This window comes from Taeniopygia guttata, chromosome 10, assembly GCF_048771995.1.
Source record: "Taeniopygia guttata chromosome 10, bTaeGut7.mat, whole genome shotgun sequence".
Classification (NCBI taxonomy): domain Eukaryota; kingdom Metazoa; phylum Chordata; class Aves; order Passeriformes; family Estrildidae; genus Taeniopygia; species Taeniopygia guttata.
Genome location: NC_133035.1, coordinates 11,232,537 through 11,252,419, shown reverse-complemented (window position 1 = coordinate 11,252,419; position 19,883 = coordinate 11,232,537). Strand labels below are relative to the sequence as shown.

At 43.4% G+C, this 19,883-nt stretch overlaps 1 protein-coding gene across 4 annotated transcripts in view; it reads left to right on the top strand.

The window, feature by feature from the left end:
- The window catches only part of HOMER2 (homer scaffold protein 2), a 59,541-nt gene that overhangs the window by 3,661 nt on the left and 35,997 nt on the right, over positions 1–19,883 (top strand). For all 4 annotated transcript variants that reach the window (XM_072933700.1, XM_030281088.4, XM_030281086.4 and 1 more), the window contains exon 2: positions 18,324–18,480. In XM_072933700.1, the coding sequence (XP_072789801.1) occupies positions 18,324–18,480 (157 nt within the window). The remainder of the gene's footprint in view (positions 1–18,323; positions 18,481–19,883) is intronic.

The following is a 19,883-nucleotide window of genomic DNA, read 5'->3' as shown; positions in this document are numbered from 1 at the left end:
GCCACACGTGATGTTTTTATTGTGCACTGACATCTAAGAGACCAGGAAAGTCTGCCTTGCTCTCCTCCCGTCTGCTGTCAGCAGTACCAATGTCCGTCAGCCAACATGTGGCTTAATTTGGGGAGTAAAAGGCAAAACCTAATGTGAGGGCAAGGAATGAAGGAGATAAACTAAGGAGAACATGTGATGAAGCTTGTGTTATAGGAAAACAGTAATTTTGGAGGGTGTTCACTTTCTGGTACCAGCAGTACTTTAGAAACCATGGTGATAAGCTGTGCCTGAGATGCTCAGTGGCAGGGAATGGTGTTGTTGCAGAGGAAATTCACCTTGGCTTTTGTCCAGCTCCCGCTGAAATCCATGGGAGTCTCTCACCAGCTCCCTCCAAAGTTCGGCCAGGCCATCTGTCTGCCAGGGAGGGGAGACCCTGGGAGTGGCAGGCACAGGATGGCACCTGGCTGTCACTGCAGTCTGGGGTCCCTCAGAGCAGGGCTGGGACAAGAGTGTGCCTGAACACCGCTGAGTTGGTGCTCCGAGCTCAGGGACTCTTTTTTTGAGATTTTAAGGTCAGCAGCTTCAGTTTGGTCTCCAGCATAGCTCAGGGAGGCAGATTATATCCAGCTGGTGGTGGCTTTGGTGTTCAAGGAAAGGGACTGAGATCTGATAGGCACTGAGCCTGTTCATCTCATGGATTTGAAGCAGCTGGCTGGGGGTGCTTGATTCTTCACAGCCTTGGTTCCTGACATAGCTGTTTCCATTTTGCGGGGTAGATATAAATGGATGTTACTCTGACTTGGAGAATTCTGTGCCTGTGCACAAATACAGGTGTCTGTACAAGAATCTGTGGAAAAGTCAGGTCCAGAGAACTTTGTGTTCTGGAGCAATATTTGGGTTCTCTGAAATGATGGGGAAACTGCATTGACCTCAGGAGTGGGTAGTCCCTTGCTTATGTTAAACTCATTTATGTAAGGTTAGAGAGGCAGGGAGCTTGGTGAGGTGGGTAGAAAAGAAAAAACCGAACAGCTGGATCCTTGTAATGACCGTCCTCCTTTGTGTGTGCTTTGAGTTTTGGTGTGGCTGTATTCAGGTGAGCGAACAAACCTGTAACAGTGTTTTTGTCCAAGTGACTTCACCTCTCACAACTGTGTGAGGATTCACAGCACTGTAGGTACATGAACAGAATTTATAAGGTCTGCTACAGGTAAGTTCACCAAATTACAAGAGGAGAAATCTGCCAGTACCACAACTAGTTTGAGTGTCCTGCTGCACATTTCTTGGAAATTTGCTCATGTAGACTGTGCTGTAGAAAAAGTGGACAGAAAGAAAACTTGATGCTGAGAGTCATCATAGTTACGTTGCTTTCAGCTGTTAACCTAATTAATTACCACTGTTAATTTAATTATCACTTGAGAAAAGTCTTATAAATAAAATATTCTCCACAAAGCTGGGATGTCCCTCAAGCCCTTCTTTCTGTTTGAAAAGAGAATGGTGAGTAGGTCTCCTGATAACAAAGGCATAATTTAAATTCTTTTTAAATCAAAACATTCTTTTTAAATGTTAAAAAGACTTATTTGATGTTCAGTTCCTTTAAATTTAGACTTTTTTTAACCGATCCAGGATGTGATCAAGTGTCTCAAACCCTTCAAACATATTCCCAGCATGAACCAGGCAGAGGACAGTGAGTTTGCTGAGAACCCCAGAGAAAGGGCATCAGCCTGGTTTTGCATCTAGATTTTCTGCAGTGCTGTGTATTCATTTTATTCATTCATTTGGCTGTGTTATTGCAGTGCCTAACATAAATAGCCTCACCCATGAATGTACACTTAGGGATGCGTAAGCATTTTGAATCAGTTGTTGGTTTTCCTGTTGACTTTGTGATAGGGTGTGTGCAGAGTGGGGAAATCCTCATTCCTTAATGTTGCTACATGGTCAAATCTCTGTCTGCTTTCACCTTGAATGCTCTCCATCGCCTTTTGTGCTCTGCACTGCAAACACAGTGTGTGACTTGTTTATCCTGTGCTTTGGTCATGGCTCTTTAGGATGTAAATGTGCTCAGAGGAACGTATTTCAACTATATTTCTCTGATAATTCAGCTGTACACTGTAAACAGCTGATGATCCTGTTCTTAAACCTCAGAATGTGACAAGGGCATTGCCTTCAAACGAAGACAGGAAATGTTTAAGCTTGAGCATTAAGGAAGCCCTTTTAATGGCAAGAGCAATTAGGCAGGGAATAGACAATTAGTATCTGGGAATGTTGCTGCTGCGCCACAGCCAGCACCACCCAGCACAGGTTAGGCATGGTGTGAGTAGGGCTTGTGTAATACACACTCATGCAAAATGTACAAGATGAGATTGGATGATGCAGTTGATCTTTGATTGTATTTTTGGTGACACATCCTAGCTGCTCTCTGCCTGTTTGGAAGAGAAATGTGCCCGCTGCTGCCGGCTCGGATGCTCTGTGCTGAGCTCATGGGTGACACGAGGAGCTGGCTGCTTACTCCTCCTTGACGTAGCAACTATTGGAGGCTGTTGGACACTCTGCATCACTTGGAATTGCTTGGTAATTGTAATTTTGCCACTGGGGTCAGGATTAAAATGAAGATCATATTTTTAAATAATTGATGCTCGAGGCGTTGTAGGATTTGTTTAGAAAGAAGGGATGGTGCTGGCTGACATCAGCAAGCGGGACAGCCTGCCTAGTGACTCATAGGGGAGCAGGAGGCTCTGTGTGTAGGTGTTCCAGGATTTGTGGGCTTCATGTATGAAGGCTAGCAAGAGCTTCAGCTGCAAAACAAGAGTGGCTTTGTCATGGAGCAAGGGTGTGCAGATTTGAACAGGGAAATGAGGAGAAAGAGGGTGATGGAGGTGTGAGCAGCAGTGAGTGCTGCTTAATGTGCAGACCTGTTCCCTCAGAGGCACCCCACCCTCCTTTCCTGCCTCCTCCATGCACTGATCTGATTTTATTTATTTGATGTGTCTTATCAAAATGCAAGATTGTAAGAATTCCTGAAGGGACAAACTGTTTCCTTTCCATCTGGAAGTTTCACTGCAGCCTACAGGATTTAGAAACTCAAACCCTTCTGCAATTCAGAAAGAAAATTTCTGTGGAAGTTGCACTTTTCTGCCTATGCATCAAGAGGCCTGGGAGAGCCCTCCAGAGCTGCCAGTGTTGTTCCCCATTAGCATTTTCATTATAATAATAATAATCCTGGAACTGCATTCTTATCAGGCAATGTTTAGTACCTCAGTGCAGCAAGACAGCAAAGGCTTCTATGGAATACATTTAAAAATGTGTAGCCAGCTTGTAAAATATTTTCTTCCTAAAGCTGCTTCTGCTTGTACTGGGGATCCTTCCTTGTGGAACTGTGAAATGGTGCTGTATGAGTGCTTCCTGAATAAATACTTGTTTGCTTAATGCTTTGCAGTAGATTCTCCTCAGATAGGGAACCACTGTATTTCTTGGGGGGAAAAAAATACAAAATTTTAATCTTGCTTGGCTTTGAAGGGAGATCTTAATTTTATATGTGGAGGTGTGAGCATTTTATTTTTTAGAATTCAATTACTTACTGTTTCATCCCTGGAAGAAGGACAGTGTAGCCAGAGCTGGGGAGTACTCAAAGCTTTTCCTTTTGAAAGGTAGTACTTCAAGGAGCAGTCTCCCCTGATAATAATTGTATTGCAATGACTGACTCAAGTTCTCTGCTGTTGGTGAGTTGCTCTGTAATCTGTGACAGCAGCACTTTGTTGTTGCCTTTGTTTCATTCCCTGGTTTTATCAGGCTTTTGTACTGCAGCTTCCCACTATGAATCTGTGGCACACATCTCAAATGTCTCTCTGCAGTTGTTTGAGGGAACCTACAATGTTTTATGATATTGAAAATGTTCAGTAAGAGCATTTGATAAAAGGTGGAGAAGTTCTTTGAGATGAGACATGCAGAATGTCCCCAGCCAGCACTCAGGGCTGCTTGGAGGATGCGTGGGACATGTGGGGAGAGTCTGGCACCTTTTTATCAGTTATTTCACAGATGGTGGTGGCTAAAGATGAGGCAGGAGCTCTGTTCTGGTGGGTAGTTCAGACACTGGTGCAAAGATGGGAACAGCCTAGTTGTCCCTGTGTCACCCAACCACCCCAGGTCCTACAAATCACATAGATGAGTTCATATGAATTACAGGTTTAAAACTTGCTCCATGCCTCCAAGTGGTGGATTTGGCTTGCAGAGTTGATGACAATTGCCCTTGGAGGATCCTACCTTTTGGGATGGAGCAGTTTCTGGCATGCAGGATGATGTGGTGCCAGTCCTGAAGGTGGTGTCGTCAGTCCCCATTAGCTTAACTTTCCCCCAGAGCTTTCAGTTCAGATGATTCTTCCACTACCTAGCATGTCCTGACGTGGAAGTGGGATTTGATAACTTCAGAGCCACAAGGTGGTCAGATTCATCTCCTTCCACCTTTATACAAAGCAAGAGGTCTAGTCACTTCACCCACTCTCTTAAACACTAACATAGTATATGTGCAGTTCCCTTTTTTCACTCCCCCCCCCCCTCCCCCCAATATTACCTGTGCTGAGTCTAAATCTTGTGTAGTCTCTACACAAAAGCACTCCCCTTCCAGGTAAAGTCCTCATAAAGTCCTTCTTACACCCTCATGTGGTCCAAACCCCTGACAAAAAAACTCCAAAGCTCCCCCATAAATTGTCAGGAGGTTTCTGCCCAGGCAGGACAGAAAGTGGGCAATGCTCATGGGCACAGTATACAGCAAGGGCACAGCTCTTGCCCCTGGGTGTAAAGAAAGAGATAAAAGTATCTTTGTACTCAGTTCATGTTAAATTCGGTAATTGTCGTAATAATCCCCTCTCCTCCAGCTGTGATAGGGACAAATTTATTGTTTTAGGAAATAATGGAGGAGATTTAGTTGCCTAAAATTTTACAGCACACAGGTGAATGAGAACTCTCTCTTTTAATGATTATGTTATGTTTGACAGCTGTTTGTCACTTGCATAGTCCATTACAGGATACAGACAATTTTCTGTTGCCTGTTGTTTATAGAGGTGTTCCTCATAAACTTGTATTTAAAGTGTCTCCTAAAAATGCCCATTCATAAAATCCCATCTAATTTGGTTTATGGTCCTTTTAAAAAAGAACAGAAACTGGCTTGACTGAGAACAGGGATCTGTCACTTCACTACACCCACCCAAATTCGGGGAATGGAGTTGAAAGCTTGAGTCTGTAATCTCAGTTACAATGAACACAATAGCTGTGAAGCAGGGACCAGATCCCACGCTCCAGTGGGGGAATTGTTGGCTTAGGAGTTATTTGGGGTAGATGGGACGCTGCTCATCTCCCATGCAGATCCAGAAGCGTGTCTGTGTCCATGTTTCCCTGGGGAAATTTTCCTTCCCCTCTGTGCCTCTTCTTGTGTGCTTTGGAGCAGGAAAATGGGTATTTGTGCACAATGAGAAACTCCACTTTGTCTTTTGAGAGCTCCAAAGGACATATAATGTCTTCAAAGTTTCCATGTGATCCTCCAAGACTTTCCTCAGTCAGAAGTTTCTGAGTATGTGTTTTCTGAGACCTTCAAAATTGCGTATTATGGGAGATGCATCAGCTTTCAAGGACGTGGTTGTGTGCAGCCTGATGCTCCTAGCAATCTGTCTTGCCCTGCTTTGCTTCCCCAGACTTTTCTGCAAAGCCTGTGGTTTTGCAGAGGGCTTTAGGGACAGCTTCCTTCATCAGCTGGACCTAAGCCTGGGGTAAACACCTCTCTTGTGGTTGTGGTTACCTGCTTTTTCCTCCACAGGGAAGGTCTGTTCTGAATTTTTCAGCTGCAGAGTAATAATCCTGCATATGTATTGTTCAGATCCTTGCAAGAACTTTTCTCCATTGAGTTAGAAATTAGCATTTCAAATTCTATGGGGGAGAAGTTGCCAAAGTTTTTTATATTTTAAGCTTAGAGTTTGGAAAGGAATCAAAATATCTAATCCACTTTTCATTCCCTGCTTGGTCTTTTCCCCTTGCCTTATGTATTGGCGTCCTTGTTCTTTGGAGGGAGAGCAATATTGTGCAACTCTACGGCTTCTCTTGTGAAATACCAAAGTAATATTGCAGAGATCTCCAACACCCTTCCCAATAACTGTTAAATTAGCACAAGTGACATGAGGTTGTACTGGAAAAAGTTTATGCTCATCAGCTGCTTTGCAGGATGACCTCTGAATTATTGGCCAGAAGATAAAATAGGCACCCAACTGCTAGGAAGGATTTGGGATGGTTCAGTGCTGTTATTCCACTAAAGAACAGCTGATTTCCATGAGTTAGACAGGTGGCCCAGACTTTGCACCTTGGAGTTAAGTTACTTTTTCCCTCTTTCCATCTCCTTTTTGGCACTTCTCCTTCCCCTGTAGTGACGCTGGAGCTGCTGCCTGGGGGGGACAGCCTGGACACAGCCCAGGGTGACAGCAGCTCCAGACCCAGGTCAGTGTCGGCTGGCAGGCACATGGAAAAACACAGGGCTAGTCTGCGTTGTCTAGGGAGAAATGGGCCCTGATACGTTCTTTTGCTGCCTTTCAGGGGTAGTAAAGCTTCCTAAAAACCCCCGTGTTTAGTGAGACCTGCAAAAGAGGCCTTAAAAATGAAGTTGGTTTAATACTTCGGGTGCTAAAGTGTGAATGTGTGAAAAGCATAGTAAGAATTTCTCACCAGTTGGCACCTTGTCCTCAGTGGGTGAGCAAGTACTTGATCCTTCTGCATACCAACACCAGACATTAATTTTAGATCACAGGGACTATGAAGAGTGCAATTTCCAGCTCTTGACTTGCTGTATTTTACTTCTGGCAAATAGGGGAAACTGATACGTGAACTTTTTTACCCCCAGCAAGGGAGGTGGCTGTTTCCACTAGCAAGGACTTTCCTATCATGAAAATGCATGCAAAACAAATTCCTGCAGAACACAAAACGTTATTTTCAATCCTATTTTAAAACAAACAAATGTTCAGAATTTTGTTCTGGATGCAAAGCAAAAAAATCGTTTAACTTGTGTGATATAGGTTTATTATTCTAGCATAAACAGTCCCTGTAGACTTTCAGGGATGGGGCATCCACAACCTCGCTGGGCAACCTATGCCAGTGCCTCACCATCCTCACAGGGAAGAATTTCTCCCTGTCTAATTTAAACTTGCCCTCTTTCAGTTTAAAGCCATTCCCCCTTGTTCTTTCACTGCATGTCCTTGTAAAGAATCCTTCTCCAGCTCTCTTGTAGCCCCTTTAGGTACTGAAAGGCTGAAAAGCCAACTCTCCCAGTCTGTCTCCAGATGAGAGGTGCTCAGTCCCTCTCATCATCTCTGTATCCTCCTCTGGACTCATTCCAACAGCTTCACATCCTCCTTACACTGGGGGGCCCAGACCTGGATCAGTAGTCCAGGTGGGTCTCACGAGGGCAGGTGGAGGGCCAGGATCACCCCCCTTGCCCTGTTCTGGGGATGCAGCCCAGAATATGGTTGGCCTTTTGGGCTGCAGGTGCCCATTGTTGAGTCAGTCCTACTCCAGAGATCTGTGTTCAGGGTTTGGGCAGTCCTCCACTGGATTTTCAGGGGGCAGGGCTGGGTATATGGCTACCTTTAAAAGGAGAACAATAACTTCAGTATCTCTTCAGCCAGAGAGAAGAGGAGGAATGAGAAACACCAGGAGAAGGCAGTGCATGTGTCAGTGCTGCCAGCTCCTCGGGCAGAGATGGCGCTGAGCAGGGGCTGTGCAGGGCAGCTGGAATGAGCAGGCAGAGCTGCCAGAGCCCTGGGCTCACCCAGCCCAGCACACAGCATCGATAAATACCCCACAGGCCCTGGGGCTGCAGGAGGGGAGCCCTGCCAGGGAGCCCAGCCCGGCCCTTTGTTTTCATCCACACTCACGGAAAAATTATTTTAGATCATCTCATCATTTTAAACATTTGGTAAGTGTTAATATACTTTCAGCTCAGTGGAAATAATCACCATATGGCTGTAAGATTTGCCATCTGTCCAGAGAGGCTGGAATACAATTAGTCCATGTAGTCCATTTATCAATCTATAAGTGACAATATTCACAGTCCTGGCAACTTGGGCTGCTGACAGAATCAGCACTTGCATAGGCCTACCTGTCTGCCCTTATTACATCAGTATATAAATGAGATGGAAAAAATCCCATCATTCAGCTGTGTCCTTCACCCTTGACAGAAAGGAAAAAAGTCTCTATTAGTGTAAATGAGACTGAGGAAACAGTATGCCTTAATTTTTGTAGCACCAATTGGATTTTTTAATGTCTAGTAGACCTAAATTTCATAAGGCAAAGCTAGATTTAAGTGCAGTCTTTCAATCAAAAAGTATCAGCAGGACAGAGTATATCACAGGCAAGAAAAATTTACTGTGTCCTCTCTCCTGTTGTATTAATTTCTGAGGCATAAAAAGCTGAATACTACAAACATGAGAAAAGTCATTATTAGCATCACACAGGTAAGAATTCATTTCCAAGGTTTCTTGTTTGACTTCAGAAAAGTGAGAAGAGAGTTTTTCAGCAGAGTGAATATATTTTTTAAAAGGTCAAGGCCTTTTGGTTTTAAAACTATTAATGATCTGACATTTTAAGAGTTTGACTTTTGACTGCTCTTGCCAATCTCTCCCCTGGCCTGTGTCCCAGCCTGGCCCCTCAGGACTGTCACCTCCTTAAAACTGGGGTTAAATTTGGAATAGCTAATGCATATTGAGAAAATAATTTGAATGTTTTATTTGGTTTTGCATATTACCCAAACTCATCTTGCATAATAAGTTTATAAAAGGCATGTGTGCCACGTTTTGTTTATTCTACAAATTTTCAGCCAGCCCACACTAATTTTTGAGACTCTGCTGACAGGAAAATACAATTTTTTTGGCATATTTTCTTTTTAACTTTAGTTATGGGACCTGCATAGCACAAAAAATGCTGATACTCGAAATTAAATCCTTTCATACCTCACATTTTGTATGACCTGTACATAACCTACAAGGTTGAAGGCATTGACATGCAGAAATCAGAAGTGCCAGGGAACAGGTCTGTAGGGATCAGAAATAGGCGGCTGTTGGGGTTCAGGCAGGTCTGGGGTAAGTTCTCACCAGTATTACCTGCAAATATATACACTTTGCAGTGTAAGCAGGTGGCAGGAATTTAGTTTTGGGGTGTTTTTGCAAGGGAAGTGGTGGTTTTCTCTTTTGTAGACACTGTGTTGCTCATGAATAACCTGATGGTTAAGTTTTTCAGGTTAGTAGTTCTCTCTGAAGCTCAGGAGATCACCAGAGGATCCTCACTTTTCCATCGGGGCTGCTGACAGTTTTTTATACCAACAAACAATGTACGTATCTGAAATATGTACTGTAAATCTGACGGCTACAGATGGTGTTATATTTTTAAAGATCAAAGTGAATAATGTTAGCTTCTAAATGTTTGAAATTTCCTTTGTATTTTTAACTTGCAGCAGAAGAAATGTGTCATCCCCTTCTCTTATTGGCTACTAGGAAATCCATGGGTGCCAGGAGCTGTGTCCCCCAGTTCCTGAGAGAGCTGCTGCCTGCGTGCACTCTGCCTGATCATTCTACTGGTCTATTAAAATCACCAGAAATGGGAATCTGCTGCTTTTCAGGTTGTGTGATCTCAGCTGCTTGGGGTGGGGGCTGAGGCTGGCTCTAGCTGTGCCTCTTTGTGCCCAGCACCTTGCCCGTGCCCGCCACAGAGCTGTGCTTGCACTGGAACCTCTCTTGCCTGTTTTTAATACACTGTCTTTGGTGCTCTTGACCATATTTGGTGACTTTTGTCTTTTGGATGATTTGCTCTAGCAGGAGGCTGGTAAGATCAAACCCACTGAAACATGGCAGTGCTGTTCCAGCCTGGTGGTGTTCTCAGCACAGGCAAGTCAACACCTGCACTGAAAACCCGGTGTGGGCATCGCTTTGCATCTTCCTAATCTCTCACAGAGCCAATTGCTTATCCTTTAATTGCTTTTAATTTTTATGTCCTTAAGTTTCATTGAAGACATGCAGCCTTGTGTTAAGCCATCTGTTGGCACCCTTTTCCTTGCAGTCTCGTGGAGTGCTCAGAGCTGAGGGTTGTTGCCCCAGGTGTGTCCCAGCACAGGGCATCCTGCCCGTGCTGCTGGCACGTGGCGGTGGCCACCGGGACAAGCAGAGCCCTATCGTTTGCTTCTGACCTTACAGCTGGTAGAATTCCTTATTTGATCCTTCAGGCAGTAGATCAAAAAGAGTTATACAACTTGTTCTTTAAACTGAACTGATTGGCTTTTTTTTTTTTTTTCTCCCCTAGTGTAAGTGGAAGAAAAGCCTCAGGGGAGAGCATTTGAATAGGGCATGGGAAAGCATATCGATAATTACATGCATGGATTAGTGCACAAAAGCACTCCCCTCCAAGGATTTGCTTAGTGCTGTGATGTTTGAAATAATGGAGTGTTTAATCATATTATTTTGCAATACTGAGGCTTTGATTACGCCACTGATTGAAATCAGCTTTTCAGATTGCTTTGTGTGAAGGTATCCTCATCAGCCATGCAAATTCCTATAGCATGGGAGGAGAAAAAGTCATAAAGATGCTGCCCTGGTGGTGTCAGTGGGTTTTACATGCACACTCATGGTCTTTCACTCCAGTCTTCTATTTGTAGGTATGGTGTATTTTGATCATATATCCTCTGACATTTACTCTCTTCATTTTGTAAATAGACATGAAATAGCCCATACAACCTCAAAGCACCCCGAGCCTTCTGCCATGCAGAAGTAAAAAGGATTAAAAGTAAAGATATAAAGATTCCAACTACTGCATTGAAGGAATTTTCTGCTTGCTTATAAAGGCAAAGTAAATTCCTTCCCAAGGCCAGCTGCATGGGATAGACCGTGGTCCATGCAGGCATGCCATGATCCAGAGCTGCAGCTGGGTCATCCCCTTGTGCCCTTGGTCTGTGCCAGGATGGAGACTGCAGGGGAGGAGGGAACGTGCTCCTGAGACCTTCTCTCTCCACTCCAGGGTTTACACTTTCAATTTACAATGGAATTTCTCAGTGAAATATTACAATGCCAACATTGTGCCACAGAGGAGGCTCTGCTGGAAATATTAACTCCACTGGAGCTGGGGTGAATACAGAGGATATAATATTTAACCAATCCAGAGCAATGGGATGGCTTTGGGGGGCTGTTCACATGCTGATCCAGCTTCATTTGTCACAAGGGTGGGAGAGGTACTGGCTGTACACAGAGTACAAGTATTTTTTCCCGTTTGCAGAGTTTGAATTCACACCTTTGCAAATAGGAGGCTGTGGTAACATTACTGAGGTGCAGATTTATGGATCCCCTTTAAATGCTTTCTCAGAAAAAAACTCTGAAATTACCAGTTACACCACCAGTTTCATACACATGTGCCTCAACTTGTTTTTTTCCAATAAGTAACCTTACCTATGGAGGATTAGTTCAGGGTCCTCTCAGTTCCTGTCACTTGTGTATGAGTGTTTATTCAGTGTCTTGAAAGGTTAATAGACCTCTGGAGATGGCCCCAAAATAAAGGGTGAGCTTCCTGAGTGCCCAAGTTAAGCCTTTTAATTTGGATATTGGCTTCATAAAGGCGCAGTGGTGTTGTGAGACCTCACAGATGTTATGATGATTTTCATACTGAGAGGTTTTGTCCTGAAGATGTATTCTTTCTGGATTTACTGAGCCACAAATCAAAAATGAGTTTGATATCTGTGCTTTTAACAGACAATTCTTTAGCTAGCTAGTTTTATTCTAATTTTTTTTGTCTCAGTAACTGGAACTATTATGTTCTCTAAAAATGCAAGAAGCAATTTTGCTAATTATATTCTGTTGAAATAATAATGCCTGTAACTGAAGCTAAAAAGATGGATTTTTTTTCACGAATTTCATATATTTCTGCAGGTGAGTTGATATCAAATCTAATATCAAGTGGGCACCAGAGAATCATGACTGGATATTTGAACAAGTTGCATGACCTTGCTCTTGATTAACACTGCTGCCAAATTCAGCACTTCAACCACATCATGAGGAGCTTGGTCTGTCTGTAAAATAGGAATTTCAAGACTGAAAATAAGAACTTGGAGTAAATTTGGGGTTTTTTTTTTCTCATTCTGTCTCTTTTAGGGGCAGTGTAATTTTTGTCCCAGTAGCCAGGGTTTTCCAGAAGTCATTCCCTGTACCTTCCACCCTTTTGGAAGGGAATGCCACCTGGCAGCACGGGGCTTGGCTGCTGAGTACTGACAATGGCACTTTCAGAGTTGCCTGCATGCTTTCTTTTTTTTTTTTTTTGAATAGAGAACAAAGAGCAGCAAAACCTGTATGCAATTGCCCACTGCTAGCTCAGCCCATCACTCCAGGCCAGTTCTCCCATCCCCATTTACAACTGATAGTAAATCCTCCCTCTCTCTCAGCCCTGTGCTGCTCGGGGTTATGTCTCCACCCTTAGCAGTGATTTTTGCTGTGGAAATAGTGTGAGGAGGAAGGATTGTTTGCACTGCAGGCCCAATGGGAGCTGCAGGCTGGGGGTTTGCAGCACCCCATCCCACCTTCCTCCACAGTGTGGAGGAGCAGCTGTCAAATGCACTGAGAGCTTCTCTCTGCTCTCTACAGACTATTAGCTCTTTTTTGTAGTGGTGATTATTCAGCTGTTGATTTAGCCTTTTGAATTCACGTAGCCAAAAACTTCCCTGGGTAGATGTGGTATAAAACTGCCCTGCAATGATAGTGGTAGCAGAGCTGCAGGGAGGAAAGGAGGTGATGAATTTTATTTCCAGGCCTGCTGGTGGCTCTGTTATCCTGGGATGCCATCTCGCTCTCCCTGGCTGTTTCCTCAGGTGTAAAATGGAGCCATTACCCACCTGCTCTCCTCGTGCTGAGTTCTGCACCCTTGCAAGTTGAAGCAGGCTCTCATTGCCCTGCTGGTTGTGTGCGCTGGCAGCCGGCACCAGAACCTGCCTGTGGCAGCTGCTGAGGTCTGAGTGACCTGGATCCATATGGCAGCTCGGGAAGGGAATAAATGCTGCTCTCCTAATGCCAGTTTGCTGCTACCACATCCAAAAATTGCAGAGATTTTGCGTCTGCCTCTCCCCAGCTCTGCATGCTGGTCCCTGACCCCAGCCACGAGCCGGGCAGGGATGGGTGTTGGGGTGTTGGGGTGCCGGTACCTCAGGCACCGGGCTGAGACAGCTGAATTTGCTGGTTTTGTAGCACAGGCACATTCACTTTTCTTGGCTGGAATGTGTACAGTGAGGTCAGAAGGGATCCTTTACAATCATCCTTGGTCATCATGAAGAAACCCTTTTGTGTAGTTCTCTTTTTTTTCTGAAAAGATTTGATCCAAGATGGCACAAGTGTTGAATACATAGAGGTAACAGGTTGGAGGATAATGAACTCTAATTTTTGCTTGGAGCAAAGATTAATATTGTGTATAAACTGGAGCTGCTGTGCTAATTGCTGTGAGTGACACCATGAGCTGCAGCTTCTCCCCACAGCAGTTATGGTCCATCACAGGCCTGCCTTTACTTCAGTTTTGGTGTTTTGGGGAGAGGAGTTGGTTGTTTTTCAAAGTTTGAGACCTGCATGTATACACAGGTGAGCAGAATTAATAGATAAACTATTTTCACAGGTAATTTTTAGGCATCATAACTGGCCTAGACTTTCATCAAGATGAGTATTTCAAGGAGAAAAATCTCCATCCATGATCTGAATAAATACAAATGGCACTCCAAACTACAGTGTATGTACATAGAGGGTTAATTCTTTTCAGTGCACCATGGGGCAGTAGTAGCAATGTTCAATCCAAGTAACTATTGGCACCAATTTTATTGTGTTGTGTTTAGCAAATACAGATTTTTGTATCGTGACCAGTGATGGGGGATATGTCCCAAAGTAGGATTTTGCATTTGCATCTACTCTTTTTTTCTTGAGAGATCCTCATTATCTAATACTTGTTACAGCAAATCACTGCAGATCTGCTGGCACTGTCAGGTACTATAAACTCAATATGTGCATGATGCTGGGCTGTAGCAGGAAGCACCACATTCCAAAATCTCTGCAGGCATGTGCATTCTCCACCAAATGGCAGATATATGAAGACATGTGCTTTTAAAAAATATTTTTATTTCAATTAGACAGTTAATGCAAAGTTTTCTACAGTTAGTGTGGGGAGAGCACAAATAATCCTGTGCTGTAAAGTAGGAATCCTTATTGCAGAAATGTTAAGTGATCTGCTAGTGAACGTTTTAAAAAATGTGTAATTAGTGGTTTTGCCTCTGGTGGAGTACCAGACTCCTGTCACAAATATACTTGATGTTCCAGATCCTACAGAAATTATTTTGTCCCACTTCATGGTCAGTGCATCCACCTGATGTGCACTGGGCACTCGGTGTGTTTAAATGTGTTTGGGGGCTGACCCCACAGGCACCCACCTGAGTTTTATTTGTTTTATTTACTAGCCAAAAGGATTGCTGTAGTACAGAAGTGTTCACCCATCAGTGCCTGGTCTGGAGCTGGCTCCACGTGGCCCACACACGAATCCTGGATCCCTGGCTCCGGGTGCTGCCAGCTGGAGCTCGCTGTGTCACGGCTCCATCGGCCACCAGCATCCCCCAGCCCAGAGGATGCTGCCTGCCAGGCAGCAAGGGCTCTTTACAGCTGAAGTGATTTAAATCACTGGTTGTGCTCATGATTCAAGTGATAAACAAGGAAATTTGAATTAAATAATTTGAACTTTTCCTAAGTGAGAGCTCCTTGCCTTGATTAGGAAGAGTTATACAAAACACATGGCTTGCAGCTAGTCACACACTTGTAAAATTTGGCATGGTTGTATATTAACCAGAAAGTGATATGGTATCTAACACAGCTGTGAAGCACTTAGTTAGCTCGAGAATCTTGTGGTTTGCTTTTTAAATTCTTTGGAAAAGGTTAATGACATTAAAGGAGAGTGAAATTTCACTCTTATGAAGCAAGGACAGTAACTTAAGGTCAACTAAAACATGTAAAACCATGACTTGAAAATTGCAATTATATTTATAAAACATGCTTGCCAGATTTAATAATGAAAAAGAATTTTCTGTCTTATATTACCAGATAAAGAATTATTAGGTGTGATTTTCTACTTTTCCTGTTTGACTTTTCAAGCAGCTTTACTCTGAGCAGTGGATGTTAGTGTCAAATTGATTTTTAAACAGTCAAGTTTTTTTAAAGAGTATTTAATCAATCATTAAAAACTTTGGTTAAAATTCATGAGATTTTAAATATTCATAAATTCTCTTTGCCTTCGTGTGTGGGTCCAAGCCCGGCTGGCAGTGCTGCTGCTCCTGCCTCCCTGGGCAGACTGGCAGCCTCACCAGCTCACAGGGCTTAACCCATGCAGAACGTGCTGCTGGAGTCTCAAGTTAGCATTGCTGGTTTTTTATTATGAAAGCTGATAAATCTCTGATAAAATGAAAAGGAAAAGGAACCCTGAGAAGCGAAGTCATTCTTCTACTAGTAAAGTGCTTTCTTGAACATAGAAAAGTTGAAAGTCAGTAAAACAGAATAATCACTCTCAATTTGGAGTTCTGTGGGGCCATGGTGAAGCATTTTAAAAGTACCTAATTTAGCATTTCACTTGAAAATTGAGTGCCACAGTTTCATAGTTGCCTGTGTGTGCTTCAGTGGTCAGGGGAGTTTGGGATGCAGTGTGTGTTGCCCTCATGCTGCAGCTGTGTGTGCCTCTGGAGTTCATCAGTGCAGGTGGCTTTGCCATCCTGCAGTGGTGGGAGCGTGGTGGCACCAGCTCCCGGTGCTGGTGGTGAATCGTGGGCTCCTTGGGCCACAGAACTGCAGCAGGGCACACACAGCCACAGAAACATATCTTCTCTTCTTAATTATTATAAGGCAACGCCAGAAAATCCAGGAGGTTGTGTTCTGGGGGTGCTTCCTCTTCTTCAAGGAGCCAGAAATCAGCCGGGGGGCTTTGCTGACCTGTAGAGCCACCTATGGCAGGAAGATCAGAGACGTGTGGAGCATCCAGCTGGCCCTTCCAAATCTGAGTCCCAGCTAAATGTCAGCAGATCAGCTACCTCAAATGATTTAAGATGTTTAAGTTTGCACATTGCACTTGGTTATTTTTAATAATTTATCAACTAGCATGCTATCACTGTGATGCAGAAAGAAAAAATGCAGGTGGGCGTTTTTGTTGTTGATAATCATAGGATTAGAAACAGAGGTTTTAGCTTTACTTCTTGATGAAAGAATGAATGGATAGATGGATATTTGCACCCTTGAGCTTCACTATCCATTGATTTGTCCACTTGGATGTATGTATACAGCTCCTGTTTCAACAGTAGCAGCTTCAGTCAAGATTCCTGAATAGATAGATAGTTGTGGGGTCTTTGCCTTCATTCTGCTTTTATTATCTCCAGGTTTACTTTAAATGTTTACTGTCCCTGCTGCAGAGCAGCCAGGCATAATTTTAACAGTGTTTTCTGGTGTAGTTAAGAAAATGTAACAGAATTAAAGTTGTTTGTCGAATAGGTTTGTATGGAGGAAAATTCCTAACGTTTAGACTACAATATTAGGTCATACTACCTTGGTTTTAGTAGAGTCAATTGAAAATACAGAACTGTGTGAAAGCCAAAAAAAAATTTCCAAAATTATTTTTCACTCAAGGAATGTCTATTTCTTAAGAGAGTAAACAGCTTGGGAGAAATTTCCCCTCCCTGAATTTGTTATTGCAGAGAAACTCCATGACCTCTGTGGGTGTTACAATGCTAATCCTGTGTAATGGATAAGGAAAGTATTTTAAATGTTATGGAAACCTGCCCCTTCTTTCCACCCAGCTGAGGATGGCATTGATATTGGCCCGTGAAATGAGAGCTGGGTTCAGCAAGTTACTGATAAGGGAGAACTGAAGCAAATGCTACTCTTTGACAACTGTAATATGACAATCCCATTGTCATTTCAATTTATTTCGAGTAAGTATTTTACATGGTTCAGCACAGCTGTCTGTCCAGAAACCTGCAAGCCCCTGGCAAAATGTAGAACTTTGTGTAAGTCTTGCAAAGAGAAAACCATTCTCTCATTTTCTCCCTCCTGAGGCCTTGCTGGGCTTTCCAAGTTCACTCCATCTTTCTTGAGCTAATTGTACTCTTAAATCACTTCATCTGTTTGATATTTGCAAATTTACTCCTTTTGATTAATTTAAATTTCTGGGTGGTAGCTCTGTTGTAGTACCATTGGTTTTGATCCTATTGCAATTCTGTCAATTACCTGTTCATGATGCAGTATTTTGTATGGGACAAGAATATATTGAGTGGTACACTTAATATAAAATATTTTATAGTGTAACTTTTAAAAACCAAAAGTATGAAAATGAATTTAACAACTCAGTAGATCTTGCTTTGCAGTTCACTTCTAATGCTAAACTTGAATTAAAGGCGTGGTTGGTGGTGATTTTAGTTTTATGACATTTAAGAAAGGCTGAATTCTGATCTTTAACCCAGATGACTTTGTATGTATCACATTTGGTTCTTTTGGTCCTGAGTCTTCTGTGCTTTTCTGTGTGATTTGCTTGGTCACACATTGAAGGTAAAACAAAACCCCTCCATTGTGTACAGTCTTCTTGAGGAGTAGAAGCATCCGAGGAACGCTGGTGTTTAGGAACAGGACGTCAGGGGTGCTAATCACCCACTGAGGGCTGAAAAGGCAATATCTGTATCAATGCTGGAGTTTGGTTCTGTTTCTTTTCCCCCCTCACTTCCCAGGTTGATTGACTGGTTTGCATCTAATGAAATTTTCATGCACATCCCCAGAACAGTGGGATTCTGAGGAGAGAGATGAATATTTCAGTAATTATGCCATGCCTGTATGTCACTGGAGTCCTTGGTGCACCCACAGAAGAGCCCTGGCTGTAGGTAGCAGTTCACAGGAATGGCAGCAGGAGGAAATCCAGCTGTGGGGGTTTGCTGCTTTTGGCAAAATATGTGGATAGGGAAAGAAAGAATGCATGTGAATGTCCTTTCCTGGAAATAAATATTTTGAGGAATAGATTGATATTGAGGTAGTTTAGCATGGGGAGAAAAAAAGCCAGTTGTTTCTTGGGCCATGGCAGTAACTTTGGGGTGCTGAATGTCACTTAGTGATGCCAAGGAAAGGTACTCAAGGCTGGGCAGTGTCAATGCTCTGTCTTTTCTTTTGGGGGATTGCCAGGTGCTCTCTGCCTTGTGCTTTCAACGTGCCTGCTCAAGGCTGGGCTGCTGGGACATTTCACCTTCCGCAGACTCATGCATCCATTTCTCCTGTCCCTCCCTATTCCAGAGAACAGCCCATCTTCACCACCAGAGCCCATGTCTTCCAAATTGACCCCAGCACGAAGAAGAACTGGGTTCCTGCAAGCAAGCAGGCTGTAACTGTTTCCTACTTCTATGACAGCACCAGAAACAGCTATCGGATTATCAGTGTGGATGGAGCCAAGGTAGGAGCGGGGTGCCCGGCGCGTGTCTGGGGGAGAGCTGTGCCACTGTCAGCCCGGCTGAACTCACACAGGGGCTGCATTCAAATGCTGCAATGCTCCATTTTTTATATCATCCATCAAGGAGACTTGTAGCGATCATTGGAAAAACACAGGGCACCCTAAAAGTGATTTTGCCCAGCTTAGTTGATTTTATCTCTGATGAGTTTGATTTCATGATAAGTGAGCCGAGAACTTTCTGTCCAAATTGTCAGTAGCAGGGTATCTGAAACAGCCATTTATATCAGGGTAGATAAGACTGAGGCCTTTTTGGTGATAAAAATGTTCTTTTTAAAAGGAGCAAGGAGACGTATACATGCAGACTATAGGTTTTAATGTACATTTCACCTGCATTTTCGCTTTTGCCTGACTGAACTGTTTACAGTTTAGTACTTAAATTTCCTAAGCTTTTGCACTGGAGTTCATCAGCCTTAGGTGACTTAGGTTCTTCAGCCTTAAGTTAGGCAAGAAGACTCTTCCCCCAGCCCTTTTTGTTAATTTGTTTTGCATTACCAGAGAGCGTGCTCACGTATTTGCTGTAAGAATCCAAATCAGTTGGTCTGAATAGGTTGCTCAGACAACTGTTTTTATTACAAACTACATTTATCCCTCTGATTAGTCCCTCCAAAGTCACTTGAAAGGTGACAAATTTGCCCTAGTAGAACTGTAGTATACCAATCAGAGGTGTAAATGAAAACATTTTGCTCATGTGCAAAAATCATTGGTCATTTCTGTCAGAACACAAACCACAGGGTAACAAGATGAGTTTACAGCCTTTTTATCTGTGTTCCTGTTTGGATAAGGATGTTAAAACATCACTGTTCTGGGAGATAGAGATCAAAGAAATCATCCCTTAATAAAGCTTTTCTATTTGTCATGCCTATTTCACTTACTTGTTTTTCCAAACATCTCCTGTGCTATATTTGGTTACATATTGGCTTATAAATCTGCCCTACTGCCTGCTTTAATTGATGGTAATGTTTCATTGACACCAGTACAGCATTAATATCTCCCCATCACGAAGCTGTTTGTGCCAGTGAGTTCATTCCCAGGAATGCTGCAGTTTGCATCTGGCACACACAGCCCCTGGGACCTGCTGGGGGATGCTGAGCCACCCCCAGATTTGCTTGTGCTGAGGCTGCTGCTGGTGGGCTGGTGGCTTTACAAGCCAGGCCAGTGCAATTTCCAAGCCAAAACTGCTGCACTCACAGTAGTGGCTTGCTTGATTTGTGGGTGTGCATGCATGCATTAAGACCAATTAATGAAAACAAAGTAATTAGTGTATGTGGTGGGGGAGCTGCAGGGGCAGCATATGGCCACAGCCAGAGGTCCTGCCCAGAACTGCAAAGTGTGTGAAGAGAACAGGC